At 62.2% G+C, this 16,297-nt stretch overlaps 1 protein-coding gene across 3 annotated transcripts in view; it reads right to left on the bottom strand.

The window, feature by feature from the left end:
* EMID1 (EMI domain containing 1) overlaps positions 1–15,152 on the bottom strand; it is a 38,739-nt gene extending 23,587 nt beyond the window's left edge. For all 3 annotated transcript variants that reach the window (XM_055146999.1, XM_055146998.1, XM_055146997.1), the window contains exons 1-3: positions 15,007–15,152; positions 7,350–7,463; positions 6,871–6,974 (exon numbers count right to left, since the gene is read on the bottom strand). In XM_055146999.1, the coding sequence (XP_055002974.1) occupies positions 6,871–6,974; positions 7,350–7,463; positions 15,007–15,107 (319 nt within the window). In that variant the 5' untranslated portion in view covers positions 15,108–15,152. The remainder of the gene's footprint in view (positions 1–6,870; positions 6,975–7,349; positions 7,464–15,006) is intronic.
* Between the last annotated feature and the right edge of the window lie 1,145 nt (positions 15,153–16,297).

Raw genomic sequence — 16,297 nt, 5'->3', positions numbered from 1 at the left:
GGTCGCCTGAGCACTGCCAGGAGTAATTCCTGAGTGCAGAGCCAGGAGTAACCACTGTGCATCGCCAGGTGTGACCCAAAAACCCAAAAAAAAAAAAATTGTTCCCCGCCCCTGCTCAGACACAGACGTGGATAATGGAAGAGGCACTTCACCCACAGGGTCCCCCAAGCACCGCCAGGAGTGATCTCTGAGTGCAGAGCCAGGAGTATTCCTGAACACCGCCGGGTGTGACCCAAAAGCAAAAATAAAAGCTAATTGGGTGGGGTGTGGTTTGGGTCACACTCTGCTGTGCTCAGGGCTCAGGGCTCAGTCCTGGTCAGGCTCCCTCTGGGAATCTGGGACCAAGCCCAGACTGGCTGTGTGCCAAGCAAGCGCCCGACCCCCTGTACTACAGCTCCGGCCCCATCTGCTGTCCCTTCACCCTTCGCATGTCACGTCCTGGAGGCATCCCCTAGCTCCTGGCTGGAACAGCACCCCCAGGGGGCAGGGAACGGGGCGGCTGGTGCGGGGCCAGAAGTGCCCCTCCGCAGTCTCCTGAGCCCAGGTGAGTAGCTCACGGGTCACTGGCTCAATGCTGAGAGCACGGAAGGTCAATAAAAGGCAAAATGATGGGAGACCTTGTGAAGGGTGAGGGGTCCCTGTCACTGGTCTGTGACAGTTGGGGACTCGTCCACCAGGAGCCCCAGGGCAGGGGACGAGAGAAGGGAGTGCGACATGCCTGGCTAGCAGCATGGACCTTTGGGGCTCAAAGCAATCGGGAGGTTAAAAAAAGAAAAGAAAAAAAAAGTTTTGGCCGGAGTGATAGTACAGAGGGTAGGGTGCGAACTGGGGTTCAATCCCCGGCATCCCATAGGGTCCCCCAAGCACCGCCAGGAGGAATTCCTGAGTGCAGAGCCAGGAGTAAGCCCTGAGCATCCCTGGGTGTGGCCCAAAAAGAAAAAAAGAAAAAAGAAAAGAATTTTGAGTGCTGGAGAGAGCACAGTGGGTAAGGTGTTTGCCTTACATACAGCTGATCTGGGTTTCATCCCCGGCACCCCCCATGGTTCTCAGAGCCTGCCAGGAGCGATCCCTGAGCACAGAGTCAGGAGTAAGCCCTGAGCACAGCTGGGTGTGGTCCCGCCAAAAAAAAAAAAAATAAAGAAATAATAAAACTGTTGAATAGGCCCAAATACGTTAGCTCTGAATTCTGGATTCAAAAAAATTATTCTCTCTCCCCATTTTCTATTTTTTGGGGGGTGGGGCAGATACCTGGTGGTGCTCAGGGGCTCCCCAGCTCAGTGCTCGGCTACCGATGGTAGTAACATGGTACTAGGGAAGGAACCCGGGCCTCCCACCTGCACAGCACGAGCTCATCCCTGTAGGGCTCCAGCTCTAGCCCCCAAATTCTTGAAAATGAGCAGAAATACCATATTTCATGGCATCACTGTCACCAACACATAATGAACAGATCTTGCTTACATCAGCCCCAATGGACGCATGTGCTCGGGCCCCGAATAATGTCTCATGGGAGGGCTGGAGAGACAGGACAGCGGGCAGGGCGCTTTCTTGCACGTGGCCAACCTGGGTTTGATCTCCAGCACCCCACAGGGTCCCCCAAAACCTGCCAGGAGTGACCCCTAAGCACAGTCAGGAGGAAGCCCTGAGCACGGCTGGGTGTGACCCAAAACCAAACAAAAAAATGTTCAACAACCAAGTGTTAAAATCTGGCACGCTCAGAATCAAGCCAGATGGTGACAACAGGTGACCACAGGCCCCCGTGACACACAGGGAAGAGAACCAGAGAGGCAGTTCCTGACTTCACGCCCCTCTGGTGTCTGGCCCGAAGGGTCCCTCCCCACACAGAACCGGACCTTGGGGCTTGCTTGCTCTGTGACCTGGTGTGTGACCCACTCAGCCCTAGCCCCACCCTTCCACAAGCCCCTGGACCACACCCCAGCTCCACTCGGGAGTCTGAGTTTGGGAATCAGCACTTGGGAAGATTCCCCCTTCCCCTCCCCACTCCCCATACACAGTCCCCCAATCCTTATCGCCACGGCTACTTCCCAGCCACCTCCTTCAGGAAGCCTTCCTGGATAGTCCAGGGAGCCCCACAAAGTTTCTCCTGGAGCTCTCATTCCTCCCTATCTTGACCTCCGCAAGGTCAGTGCCATCTGCTGTTTCTGGCTCTGCGCCCCTATAAGCAGCTGTCCTCCCCCTGGCCCGGTGCCGAGCCCATGCTCAGTGGCTCTGTGCCCCCTTTCAACTGAGCCCCACGCTAGAGAGACTGCCTGTCTACACAGCAGGATGAAAACTGGGGTTCCTACCCGGGAGGTCTGAACATCCACCTCTGATGTCCTCTAGGAGAAGGACGTCCTCGCTCACAAGCCACCCCCGGGTCTAGGGCGTCCAGTGAAACGCGGACACACGCTGCAGCCTCCCTGACCACGCCAGGTCCCCCGCCTGGAAATGTACTTCGCCGACGTAAATATTTGCTGCTTTTGGCGCCCACCAAGGATTGGGGTCAGGGCTGGGGCCGGACACTCCAGGAAGCCGCTGAGGACCTTTTGTCTGCGCCTGGCCTGGTGTCCTTACCCGTAAAGCAAGGTTCCCATTCATTCATTCATTCATTCATTCATTCATTCATTTCCCACTTTGGGGGGCAGGGCTGGGCGGGGCCGTCCCTCCTGTGTGTATGGGGGCTACTATCGTCCCTGGCTGGATGGGTGGCAAAGGGACCTGTGTGCAGAGGACAGTGAGACGGTGTGGCGGCCTGTCTGTGGGGAGGAGGGTGAGGGGCTTCCAGATGCTTCCCCCTTCCATTGGGGGGGGCTGAGACTGGCTCTGGCCAGCCCTCTGGCACCCCAGCTGTCTGCAGGCGCACTCCTGAACCCATGTGCAGAGGAAAGAGGGGACCCCGCTCCTCCCTCCCCCCCCCCAGCAAGGCACACCCCCCGCCAGCCTCCACGTCCACCGCCTGTCTTGGCCAGTGTTTCCCAAAGTGGGCGGTACCACTCCGGGGGGCGGGCGAGCCAGAATGATGCAGGGGTGCAGCTGTAGCCTCGAGTAATTCTGGGGGGGGTTTAATAGATGTCCAGGGGGCTGTGAGTGATTTTTTTTTTTTTCTGAAAAGGGGATGGTAGGTGGGGTTGGAGCGATAGTACAGTGGGGAGGGCGTCTGCCTTGCACACAGCCAATCTGGGCTCGATCCCCGGCATCCCATATGGTCCCCTGAGCACTGCCAGGAGTGATTTCTGAGTGCAGAGCCAGGAGTAACCCCGGAGCATCGCTGGGTGTGACCCAAAAAGCAAAAAAAAAAAAAAAGAAAAAAGAGAGAGAGAAGGTGGTAGGTAAAGTTAAGTCTAGGAACTTCTGGGGGCCGGAGTGATAGTACAGCAGGTAGGATGGACACTTGTCTGATATGCAGCCGACCCCGGTTTGATCCCCGGCATCCGACATGGTCCCCAGAGCACTTCCAGGAGTGATCCTTGAGTGCAGAGGCAGGAGTAAGCCCTGAGCATCACCCGGTATGACCCAAAAATCAAACAAAACAAAAAAACAAGGTCTGGGAGCCTCTGGTCCAGGCAACAAGGGCAATACCAGGGAGTCCGGAGCCCCTGGGGTAAGCCTGGCCACGATGCTGAGGCCCACACGCTCTCGGGCCTCGTTTCCGCCGTGGACCCAGGGCTGGGCTGAAGCCATGTCAGCGGGAAGCACAGTGCCTGGTGGTCCCAGCCGTCCAGGCCGCTCAGGGCACAGACCAGCCACATGTTCCTTCTGGCATGGCCCCTCCGGCATGGGGGGACACCAGGGAGCCCACAGCCAGGCGCAAGCCACAGTCACCCCAACATCAGCCCCGCCCACCAAGGCCTGGAGTACTAAGGGATGTTTCTCTCATGGTCACAGAGCAAACAGCCCATTCTGCAGATGGAGAAACTGGGCTCAGAGCCAGGGAGTCTGTTTGCCTCGTGAGCACCAAGCCCGGAGTCTCAAGGGTGCTTTGGTTTTTGTTTGTTTTGGTTTGGGGGGCCACACCTGGCGATGTGGTTACTCTTGGCGGTGCCTGGGGGACCATATGGGATGCTGAGGATCAATCCTGGCTCCAACCCCCTCGAGGGTTCTTTGTTGCTCTTTGTAGAACTGAGAAGGGGGCTCAGGATGGGATGCACAGTCTCTGAGAGCCACCCCAGAACCCAGGACACAGGGACCCGAAAGGAGAGGGAGGTATTTTATCCAGCATCGCTGCTTCGGAATGTTATCTCTGGGAGGCCGGGGGGAGGGGGTAGGGGCACTCGCGCCGTATGCTCAGGAGGTCTGGATTGAATCCCCAGCACCTCAGGGTGCCCTGAGCACCAACCCAGGAGCTGCCCCTGTGCACTACTGGGTATGACCCTTTCCACTAAAATAAACCCCAAACACTGGCAAGGTTCAGAGAGGGGAAGTGACTTGTCTCAGGCCAAACAGCTGGGTGCAGCCCACCCAAGGCCGAACCCGCAAAGGTGGGAATTCCCTCCCTCTCTTGAGTTCCCTCCGGGCTGCTCAGGGCCCTGTCATCAGGCCCCCGGGGATGCAGTCCTAAGGCCCTGGGGTCACGTCACAGCACTGGACAGACCAGAGGCGTGGACGGCAGGGGAAACAGCTGTGCCTGGCTGTCGCAGAAGGGCAGGGCTGGGGGTGGCCAGCCAGCCACGTCCTCGGCTGCCTGCCCCCCTCTCCCCCAGCAATGCAGTTTTCCAGAACAGCCAGCCCTGGGCATCCCCTGACTCCTGCTGACCCTGTGGGTGGGTGGGGACAGGCCCTTCCTGTCCCCGCAGTCATTGTGCAGCCATCATGCTTGGGCCCCCAGGGCTTGGCTGCAGGCTGCAGACTTCACAGGTGGGAACAGAGCGGGGCACACTGGGAGAGCAAGCAGCAGCTGGGGGCCCTGGGGGGACGCTGCCCCTCCCACTGCGGGCACAAGCTGAAGCACCGCCTCCCCGCCCCCAGCCCGGGGTCTTTGCACAATCATGGGGACTCCCCAGCCCAAGGCCGAACAGCTGGTGTGTGGTGGAGGGTGGGGGCCGGTCCTTGAAACCTGGACCGACCCCCCCCCCCCCGACCCCCCAGCAGGGCCCGCCTGACCCTGGCAACACACGGCTTCCAGCTGCCCGACTCAAGGGCATGGGCCGCCCCCACGTGCAGTCTGTGACGGTCCCCTCCACATGGGCCCCAGGGCTCAGGGCGCCGGTGCTGGTGTCCAGGCCCGGGACAGAATGCAGAATGGCCTTGGCGTGGAAAAGGGGCCCGACACCCCGGAAGTCCCCCTCCCCCACCTCAGCCCCTGCCTAGCTCTCCTCCTGCCCCACCCCTCCCAGCAGGCAGCCGGGGTACTGCCCCTGGCGCCCCCTCCCCTGCCTCACCTGGTCTGGTGGCGGCCAGGCCACTCTGGGGTGAGCTTGCCTTGCCACCCCCTGACACGCTGGGACTCAGCACCCGCACCATGAGCCCAGGAGGGGGGCGCTGGGGGCAGGGTGTCCACTAGATCCACTTGGGTTTCTGGGATCGGAACGGGCTGCTGACGGACTCGCACTCTGGGGGCTCCCACGGGACCCTGAGTACTGCTTCCCACTGGAGAGCCCCCGGGCCGGGCCCCCAGGGGTGTGGGGCTAGCTCAACCTCTGGGGCCCCGTCTTGGGAGCACAGTCCTTCGGGTCACTGGACTAAACCCAGAAGTGGAGGGGTGGAGGGGCTGGCGGAGGGAGAGGTTACCAGTTACTGCCAGGCCCTCCTGGCACCCCTGCATGCAGAGAAGGGGGGGGGACGTGCTGGGACATCCTCCCCTCTAGGGGCACCTCGCTGAACCCTCCCATGCCACAGCCCATCTCTGAGCACCAGGCAGACCAGGGTTCGAATCCCGAAGGCCACTAGGAGCTGTGTGTTCATCACTTTTAGGGGGCCTAAGTTTCTGTTACTTATTTTATTTTTTCTTTTTGGGTCACACCCGGCGATGCTCAGGGGTTACTCCTGGCTTTGTACTCAGGAATGACTCCTGGCAGTGCTCGGGGGACCATATGAGATGCTGGGAATCGAACCCAGGCCAGTCGCGTGGCAGGCAAACTCCCTACCCGCTGTGCTATATCGTTCCAGCCGTCACTTTTATTTCTTAATTTTAAAATTTATTTTTTGTTCTTTCGGGCTACGCCTGGCGATACTCAGGGGCTCCTCCCGTCTCTGCGCTGAGGGGTCACTCCTGGTGGTGCTTGAGCGGGGGGAGCATCAGGTGCTGGGGGTTGCATTACGCTTCTCACAAGCAAAGCTGCAGCTCAGCCCTTTGGGGGTTGGTCTCCCTGCCAGCCTCAGTTTCTTTTTTTTTTTTTTTTTTGCTTTTTGGGTCACACCCAGCGATGCTCAGGGGTTACTCCTGGCTTTGCACTCAGGAATTACTCCTGGCGGTGCCTGGGGGACCATATGGGATGCCGGGGATCGAACCCGGGTCAGCAAACGCCCTACCCGCTGTGCTATCGCTCCGGCCCCCAGCCTCAGTTTCTTCACCTGAGGGATGGGGACCACCACCCTGAGCCTGCTCACCCCCCCACTCTCCCGGCGAAGCTTCCCTTCCATGCACCCTGTTATCACCTCTCTGGGAAGTGTCAAAGTTTGGAGGGAAGGGGCTGGCAGAAAAGCTTTAACTTCCGGGGTGCCTGGGAATCTCCCCAGGGGCACGTGGCCCCGCCCCAGAACAACAGGCTTGCTCCCCGCTCCCGCACCCCTCCCCCGCCATGCGCGCATGCACCTCATGCACCCGGACCCGGTCTCTGCCGGGGCATCTGGGCGCTGCTCCCAACTCAGCCCTGGGTCTCTGCTCCTCTTCGCAGGCGCACGAGAGGGGACCCCCGGGCCGCCCTGCGCTCCTACCTTCCTCGCAGCTGGCTCCCGAGTGCCCAGGGCAGCACCTCCACTCGCGGGCCGTCACCGTCTTGTACATCACTTTGTAGGTGGGTCGCACCACGGTCCTGTAGCTGAGACAGCCCGGGCCCGGCTCAGAACAGGCTTCGGCAGCCTCTCCTACTCTGCATGCGAGAAACCTGGAGCCTCCAGGCCCGCCGTCCCCTCCAGGCCTCTCAGCACCTGCAAGCTGGGCCGACTGGTCTCATCCCAGGAGCAGGATCTCACTGAGAGAAGCAGGCGTGGGAGATAGAAGGAATGCCTCCCTCAGGAAGCCCTCCAGGATACACAGGCACCAAGGGAGGTGCTGAGAGTGAATGCTCAGGTTCCCTTTGCTCCGCCTACTCCTGGTCCTGGGCTTTGGCCTGTTCCTGATGCCGACCCATTCCTAGGGCTGGGCCCACCTGAAATGCCATCAGCACCTTCTCCCCACCCCGGGTCTCACTTACCCGTGCCCTGGGCAGCTCACGGGCCAGGGGCAGTTCTGCAGCACGCGCTGAAGGTAGGTGCCGTTCTGCACGTGGCATGAGATGGTTCGGGTCACCACATACGAGCACCAGTTTCTGCAAGAGACCACAGACAGGACCCTGGATGCCAGGCCCGGTGCCCAGTGCAGGCAGGAAGGAGTCCGCATCCTTGCCAGGAGCCCCGCCTCTTGGAGCTGTGGACCCCTGAGGTCCCTGAGACCCCTGGGCCGCAGTGGCTGCTGGGGCTGGCTGAGGGGGAAAGTCCGAGGCTGGGAGGGGCATGCTAGGAATCCTCGGGAGCACCTCAGAGTGAGCTCCAGGGGGCCAAGATGGGTCCCTCCTCGACCTCCTTCTCCTCCTCTTCTCTTCTCCAGCCATCACCATGCAGTGTCACCCCCCACCTCCTGTGTCCCTTGAGACCATGTCATCAAGGGGAGTCCTGGGCTGGAGCGATAGTACAGCAGGTAGGGTGTTTGCCTTGCACGCAGCCGACCCGGGTTCGATTCCCAGCATCCCATATGGTCCCCTGAGCACCACCAGGGGTAATTCCTGAGTGCAAAGCCAGGAGTAACCCCTGTGCATTGCCGGGTGTGACCCAAAAAGCAAAAAGAAAAAAAAAATCAAGGGGAGTCCAGCTGTGCCTGCCCAGGCCAGCCCTCCTGTGCCTGAGCCGCCACAGATCCCCCACCTCACCCCCAGGCCTCTGCTCCCACGGGCCCCCGCCTGAAGGGCCCTCCCCCCTCCACGAGGCTGCTTCTCCCTTCAGCCCTGCTGAGTTCCCGGATGCTCCTTCCACCCTCCCTCGGCCCCTCCCTCCGTGACAGCTGGGAGGCCCAAAGGATGGACGTCCCAAGGCCGAGGGGCGGACTTCTCCAAGTGCCAAGAATCCGATCACTTTATTTATTTATTTTGGTTTGGGGGCCATATCCGGTGGTGCTCAGGGTTTACTTCTGGCCCAGGGGTCACTCTGGCAGGGCCTGGGGGACTGTGTGTGTTGCTGGGGGAAATCCGATCATTTTTAGCACGTGGAGCGCCGAGGGTATGGAAAGCACATACATCGTCTGCCCCCAGCAAACAGGGCAACCGCTCGCCATCTAACAGAGGGAAACTGAGGCTGGGGGAGGGAAGAACCTGCTCTGCTCACAGGACCAGATGGCCCAGCCCTGCCCGGCCCTGTCCCGGCCCCATCCAGAGGCCTCCGAGCTCCTCATCTGTCTCCATCTCTCCGTGACGGCCCTTCCTGGGAACTGGCTGACCTGGGCCACGTAACCACAAAGGGGTGAGGTGGGGGGTCCAGCTAAAATGAAATGGTTCCTCCTTTCCCAGGCAAAAAAAAAAATTCCAGGCCTGTGACCCCGTGCAGGGCTGAGGGCTACTGAGCACCGGGAATGTGCCAGTTGAGGGGTGCCTACCAGCTCCGAAAACCAGTTTCTCAGGTGCTGCCCAGCCCCCCAGCCCCACGCAGGGGAACACAGGGGTGCTCTGAGGGTACTCAGTCCACATCACCCCTCTGTGCTCTGGGGGTACTCAGTCCAGTACTCAGTCCATGGTACCTCTGTTCTGGAGGTACTCAGTTCTCCAAATCACCCGTATTCAATCTCCACATCACCTCTCAGTGCTCTGGAGGTACTCAGTCCAGTACTGTCTGCAGATAGGTCCTCAGTGCTCTAGAGGACCCACCGTGTCACTGTGGGCCTTGAGGAAGTCCCTTCTGTGACTATTCGGAGTCTCACTGGGATCGGGCAGGAGGAGATCCTCGCTGGCAGACAGGGGCAGTGGGGGTCCCTGCTGAGTCAGGGCAGGAGCTCGGCAGAGCCCTGGACAAGCTGCTTCCAGAGTGGGCGACAGGTGCTTGCTGCAGCCTGGAGGAATGGGCACACACAGTGGCAGCGCCCGGGGTGTGTGCCAGCCCCTACACCCAGCTTGGGTAAAGCACGTAGACACCCACATCCACTGAATGAGAAAGGGGTCCAGGGGCCGGAGCGACAGTACAGTGGGGAGGGCATTTGCCTTACATGCGGTCGACCCAGGTTCGATCCCCAGCATCCCGTATGGTCTCCCCCAAACCTGCCAGCAGTGATCCCTGAGCACAGCCAGAAATAAGCCATGAGCATGGCTGGGGCTGGCCCCCAAACGAAACGAAGTAAAATAATAAAATTAAAAAAGGAAGAGGGGCTGGGGACTCGGCTCCGAGGGGTGGGCAGGTGCCTTGCATGTTGGGACCCTGAGTTTGACCCCCAGCGCCGTACAGCACCCCTCAGAGCGGCCGGGCATAGCCCTTGGGGCTCCCCAAGCTCTCCAGGTATGGCGCTGGTGCTCAAGCACTGCAGGCCGAGTCCCACCTGCTGGGCACAGAGGAGAGCGGCTGCGGCCCCCGGCACCACTGTCCCTGTAACTCCAGTAAATAAGCCCCGACTCTCTCGGGTGCAGAGAAACAGGCTCTCAGGGCACGTAGATGCTGCCTCCAGGGAGGCTCCCAGCCTGTGCAGCCCCAGGGCACCCCCCCCCCCGCCCCACTCAGGAGTGCCCCTCGCCAGCAGGAAGGCAGAGGCCCAGGATGTGTCCTGGGCACTCGGGCCGAGCAGCCAAACCCCAGCTGGAATCCGAGGCCGTCTGGCCAGCTGCAGGCCCAGCGCGCCTCGTGCCGCCTGGAAACCGTTTCCCTGAGGAGCAGACGGAGCCTCTACCCATCGGAAAGCCGCATTTCCAACCTCCCCCGCCTCCCTTGCTGCCACCTCTGGGTGCCGAGGGGCTGGGGCTTCTAACCTACCAGGGTTTTGTTTGGGGGGATCACAGCCTCTTGGGAAAAGTGGTGGGACTTGAAGATGCTTAAACTTGGGGTAGAACATCAGGGGGACCCAGAGACTCCCTCTGGACTGTGGGGCGCCCCTCAGTCTGGCCCAGGGGCTCTGTGAGCGGAGGAAGGGGAGAGCGATCCAGGCGGAGGGCACAGAGGGCCAAGCAGGGGAGGCGACTCCATGCCAGCGGGCAGGTACAGGCATGGAGTCGCCTCCCCTGCTTGCACACCTGCACACGGCCACACAGACGCAAACGCACACAAGAACACACGGCCCCCACACACTCTCACGATGCACTCGGTGACATCCACACATGTTCACAATGTGCATCCATGGCTGTGCTCACACAAACACGTGCATGGGGTAATGCACATACACACAGAGTCACACGCATGCTCACATGCACACACGTATGCTTGTGAGAACACACATGCACGCAGTCAACACAATGTGTGTACATGCTCACACGCACAGCCACACCTTTGCATGCATGCATGCATGCACGCAGACCAGGCACACACATGCACACAGACATACGTGCATACAGCTCCAGCAGCACCCGTGGCCGCGGGCCTGCACGCACTCTCAGGGCACACACCACGGCACCAGGAGAGCTCTCGGACCTTGGGCTACAGTGGGGCTGTGCCCGCGCTGAGTCCCACACCTGCTCCCGCAGGTTGGGGCCTTCACCCACACAGGTACAGCCCCTCCATCCCCCAGTCCTGGACTAGCTGGGGGCGGGTGGGCCTGTGCCCGCCCACAGTGGCCCCAGTTGCCCCTCTTTTCCTTCCAGGGCATGTTAAAACAAGCCATCCCCCGCCCCTTTTCCTTAATTAAAATCTCCCCCACGTGGGTCCCTGGTCCGTTTCCCACCAGCTGGAGTTTGCTGAATCCTGTGCTGAGGCGACTCAGAGCTGGACGTCTGCAAGCCAGACTGCTTTTCTTTTTTTTTTTTTTTGGCTTGGGGGCTACACCAAGCAGTGCTCAGGGCATACTCCAGGCTCTGTGTTCAAGGGTTACTCCTGGGGGTGCTCGGGAATTATATATGGTGCCGGGGATCGAACCGTGGTTGGTCGAATTCAAAGCAAACACCTTAATCCTTGCGTATTCTCTCTGGCTCAGTAAATTTTACACGGAGGGCTGGGGAGGAGGGTGTCCTCAAGCCAGATGGGGGCTCAAGGTCTGCCCCTCCCGCCTCCCCTGGCGAGCATCGGTCACCATGCCCAGTCGCACGGGCCTGGAAGAGGCTCCAGTTCCTCCAAAGGGTCCCAAAGCAGCCAGGGGAAGGGGCAGCAGGACTGCTGGGAGGGCGTTTGCCTTGCACGCAGCCAACCCGGGTTCAATTCTTGCCCTCCGATATGGTCCCCCGAGCTACCCAGGAGTGATCCCTGAGCACCACCTGACCCTGAAGCCCCCCTACCCTTCCCGGTGCTTCCCAGGAAGCGGGGGGGGGGGGGGTGGTGGAGAGGTGGGGGCTCATAATAAAAAGTACTGGCCTGGGGGTGCCGCTAGCCCCAGGGCCCTGATACGGCCATTTCCCCCTCTCCATGGCCCTGCGGTGACCAGTGACCCTGGGCTCCCTGTGCCCCCCACCTCCCTGTGCCCCCACCCTGCCCACGTGCTGCCTCTGCACAGCTCAGCTCTGGCTGCTGAGGACCAGGAGACCTAGAAAGCAGCCCCGCGCCCCAATTCCAATTCCGTCTCTGTGGCTCAGTCCTGAGGCCCCCCACAGCCACCCTCCGCAGTCCTGAGCTTCCCCTGCCCCATCCACGGGGGTTGGGGGGGTGGGGCAAGGAGGGCTCTCAAGGGGAACTCTGGGCACACGCTCTGCCCCCTGCCCCCAGAGCTTCCTTTCTTGGGCCCCAGCGCCCCAGAGTGGGCCCCTGCCCCTCGGGAGTCTGCGCCACCTCCTTGGGGGGTGAGGGGCCGCCACTCTTGCCCACTCAGCAGCTCCCGGGTCCCCAGAGGGTGCAGGGAGGAAAGAAAACAGGCCAGACCAGCTCAGCCTGGCACCAGCTTCCCCCCTCGAGGGCCGGCCCCGCACTAGGGGCCCCGGGGACTTTGTCTCCAAGGGCCCCCTGGGCTGCGATCCGGAACAGTGATAGGGCCTAATTGCAGGAGGCGGCCAAGGGCTGGGGGCCAAGGGCTGGCATGAAAAGGAGCAGAAAGAAAGAAGCCGGGGAGGCTGGGGGCGGGGCGGGGGGTGGGGCCTGCAGCCAGACCCCCCCCCCATACACACACACCCCAGCCTAGGGGCAGAGTTCCTGTCCTGGTGACCTTGGGCAAGCTCTGCCCCTCACTGTCTCTCTGCAAAGGGGGACCATTTGCAGGTGGGGGAGACTGGGCACTGCCCGTCGCTCAAGACTCAGCATCGCTCCCGACCCCAACTCAGCGCGAGGGGGGTCATGGGCCTGCGGCTTGGGGACAGCATCCTGGGGTTGCCCTTGACTGCTGGGGGCTGGGCCCAGCTGTGAGCCCCAGGGAGGGGCTGGGGGGAAGCTCAGGTGGTCCTCCCCGTCCCCCGCCTCAGTGTCCTTGCTGGAAACAGGGGTGGGGGGTGGGGGGAGTGACTTCAGCTCCAGAACCCAGGACGAGGACGAGGAGTAGTAAGGCCCCCCAGGGCAGGAAGCTGCCTTCCACAGGGACCACCCCGCTTAGGCCCTGGGCACCCGGTTTTGGGGGTGGGGGAGTCACATTCCTGGGGCTGGGGGCGGCCCCTTGGATGCCTTCCAGCGCCTCCCCCTCCCTAGCACAAAGCCTCTTTTCTGCCCCTGGCCCTTGGCTGCCAAGGGGCCCCTGGGGCGCTGGGCCGGCTGTGGGTGGAGGGGGGCTGCCGGGTGTGTGACATCCCCAAGAGTCTCCAGTGATGCTGGGACACAGGCCACCAGGGGAGGCCAAGCAGCCAGGAATGCAGATTCCCTTAAGGTGGGTGACCCTGACCGAAAAGGGCAATACAAGGCCCCACCCTGGGGGTGGGGTGGCAGGTGACTCCCACCGTTAGAATACACCTCAGGGGACCGGGCAAAAGAAGAAGTGATGGGAAACATAGAGCCCCTAACTGCCCCCCATCGCCTGGATGCCGTTCTCAGCCCCTCTTCCTGCAAAGCGGGCAGCCTCTCTCCTCCTGCAGAACATTGGCTCAGAGGTGACTCTCAGAGTCTCTGGGCCTCTGTCTTTCTATCCACAAAATGGGTACAGTAAGGGACTGGCGAGATAGAACAGTGGGAAGGCGCCTGCCTTGCATGCGGCTGACCCGGGTTCCATCCTCAGCACCCCATATGGTCCCATGAGCTCCTCAGGAGTGATTCCTGGGGGCAGAGCCAGGAGTTGGCCCTGAACACTGCTGGGCGTACCCCCCCCAGCAAAAATGGATCCAACAGTGCTACCCAGAGAGCTTCTGTGCTGCTCGGGCCGTGGGGGGTCTCTGTGTGGAGGCGGTGGAGGCCGTGGGGGGCCAGACCCTGCCCATGGCCACTATCCTGTACCCCTGGGGGAAGCCGGGGGGCGATCCGTCCAGGGAAGGAGGACAGCCCTGCTCTGCGCATGCAGGAGAATATTGGGGGGCTGCTTGCCCCCCTGGTCGTGGCTCCCTCCTCTGTGAAACGGGGAACAGCAAACGCAGCCGGGACCAGAGGCAGCGATGGGGGTCAGATGTCCAGCCCCGGCCGGCCCAGGTCGGCAGGTCACAGAAGAGCGGGGCCCGCGTCACACCAGGCACCCCGCTCTCAGACCGCTGCTCCCCGGCTCTGCTGCTCAGACACGTGGACGGGGTCACCTGCCTGGGCTCGCTCTGCGGGGACAGGCTGGCCCCCGAGCACTGGCACAGGGAATTCCTGAAAAGAATTCCAGAAAGGAGGCCACGGGGGCAGAGGCCAGGCCGCCTGTGAATGGGCTGAAAAGACCCGAGAGGCCTCGGCAGCTCCGTGCATTGTGTGTGGAGGACAGCGCTGGACCCTCGAGAGGGGACCGGGGCAGGGCAGGGACAGGACAAGGTTCCAACACAGCCCTGCAGACCCCCGAGACCCACTGCAGTCTTGTCTTTTTTTTCTTGAGTTTTGGGCCGCAGCCCAATGCTGGGGCTGACTCCAGGCTCTGTGCTCGGGATGACGCTGGTGGTGCTCTGGGGACCGAACTTGGTGCCACCCCGGGAATGTGACCCGGTGGGCTGTGTGAAAGGCAGGCAGGTGCCTTCCTGGCTCCCTGTCCAGCCTTCCGATTCCAGTCCCATTGATGGCCCCTGAGCCTGGAGGGTGGGGGGCTTCCTTCTCTGGCCCTCCGTGAGTCCGTCTGCGGAATGGGGGTCACTCATCTCCCTCCCTGCGTGTGGGGGCTGCACGGGGGCGCTACGCCCAACGCGGCTTCCTCCGGAGAGAGTGGCAGGAAGACAGCCGCGTCCATCCCAAAGGCCAGGTCCCCGCGGGGGTGTGGGGGGGCACACTGACCCACGGGCTACGAAACCCCACCCCAGTCTTCCTCCGGGGAGGGAAATAAATAGCCGGGCTACTAAAAAAAGCCAGGGGCAGGGGAAAGGGAGGGAGTCCCCAGAGGGTCAGCTGGGGGCTGTCCCCTGCTTTTCTCTTGTGCGGGGCGGAGAAGCCCTGGGGTTGGGGGGGAGCGAGTTCTGGGGGGCGGGGGTTGTCCGCTACGTCCCTCCCTCGCCTCCGAGGCGCTGGTAGCGGGGTAGCAGAGAAGAGGGCTGGGGGGCGCGGGTGCTGGGCGCAAGGGTCGGGGGAGGCTGCCGGAGGTCACCCAGCGGGGCGGCCCCCGTCCCTGCCCCCACCGGGCTTGCACGGGGGGTGGGGGGCGCTGCGACCCGGGCTGGCCGGGGGCTCAGCCCTTACCTGCGTCCGGAGAACGGGGCTCCGCCGACGCTCCAGGCGGCGCCGCCCCCGGGGAGCAGGAGCCCCAGGCAGAGCAGCGCCCAGGCGCGCGGGCCGCCCATGCTGCGCCGCCAGCCGCTCGGGACGCGCGGAGCCGGCTCGGGCGCCGCGACCCGGGGGCGGGCGGGAGGCGGGCGCGGGGCGGGGGCGGCCCGGCCTCGCCCGGCCCCTCGGCGCGGCCCCCCGCCCCTGCGCCAAGGCCAACCCGGAAGGAGCCGCGGGGGGCCGCGCGCGCCCGCCCCGACAGCCGCCAGGTGCCCACCTGGGCCGGGGACCCCTGCGCCCGCGTGCCCCTTTGGGAAGCGCCTCCTCACGTGTTGCGGACTGGGAAACTGAGGCCGGGACTCGAACCTACCTTGCCCGAGCTGGTGATGCTGGGGCCCTGGACCCCTCGACATCTTGGGGTGTGGGGGCACACCCGGCATTGGCCAGGAATCATGCCTGGCGGGGCTCGGACCAGATGGGATGCAAGGCGCGCGCCCTCCCCGCTGTACTGTCGCTCCGGCCCCCTCGTTTTTGAGGCATCTAATATTCCGAGGTTCCGCAGGATATAGACTTCCCCTGTGATCCGAGCCACTTTGGAGAAACTTATGAGAAAGGGAGCCGGGGTGCGGGGTGAGGGCCCGGGGTTATCACCTTGAAACACCTGGTCCGTCCAGAGTTGGAATCCAGGTTTGACTGGAGATTGGCATCTTTTGCGGAGGTGCACACGCGCCCTCCCTGTTTCTCACTCTGGGGCCGCTCCTGCCAGTGCTGGGGACCCTATGCTCTTTTGTTTTTATTTGGGGGCCATGGGGGGCGGTGCTTAGGGCTTGCTCCTGGCCCTGCACTCAGGGATCACTCTTTTTTATTTTTTTGCTTTTTGGGTCACACCCGGCGATGCACAGGGGTCACGCCTGGCTCATGCACTCAGGAATCACCCCTGGTGGTGCTCAGGGGACCATATGGGATGCTGGGATTCGAACCCGGGTCGGCTGCGTGCAAGGCAAACGCCCTACCCGCTGTGCTATCGCTCCAGCCCCACTCAGGGATCACTCTTGATGGGGCTCAGGGGTCCAAATGAGGTGCCTGGATCAGACCCAGGTTGGCCACATACAAAGGAAGCGCCCTACTGGCTGGACTGTCTCTCAGTTTCGGAGGATGTCCGCTCTTAACCTTCCTTGATTAGGGGAGAGTGAGGCTAGCACTTTCATCTTTATTTGTTTGTTTTGGGGTCACACCTGGTGGAGCTCAGGGATTACTCCTGGCTCTG

This window comes from Sorex araneus, chromosome 9 (assembly GCF_027595985.1).
Source record: "Sorex araneus isolate mSorAra2 chromosome 9, mSorAra2.pri, whole genome shotgun sequence".
Lineage (NCBI taxonomy): Eukaryota > Metazoa > Chordata > Mammalia > Eulipotyphla > Soricidae > Sorex > Sorex araneus.
Note: the sequence above shows the minus strand (reverse complement) of the source record. Positions and strands in the feature narration are given on the sequence as shown.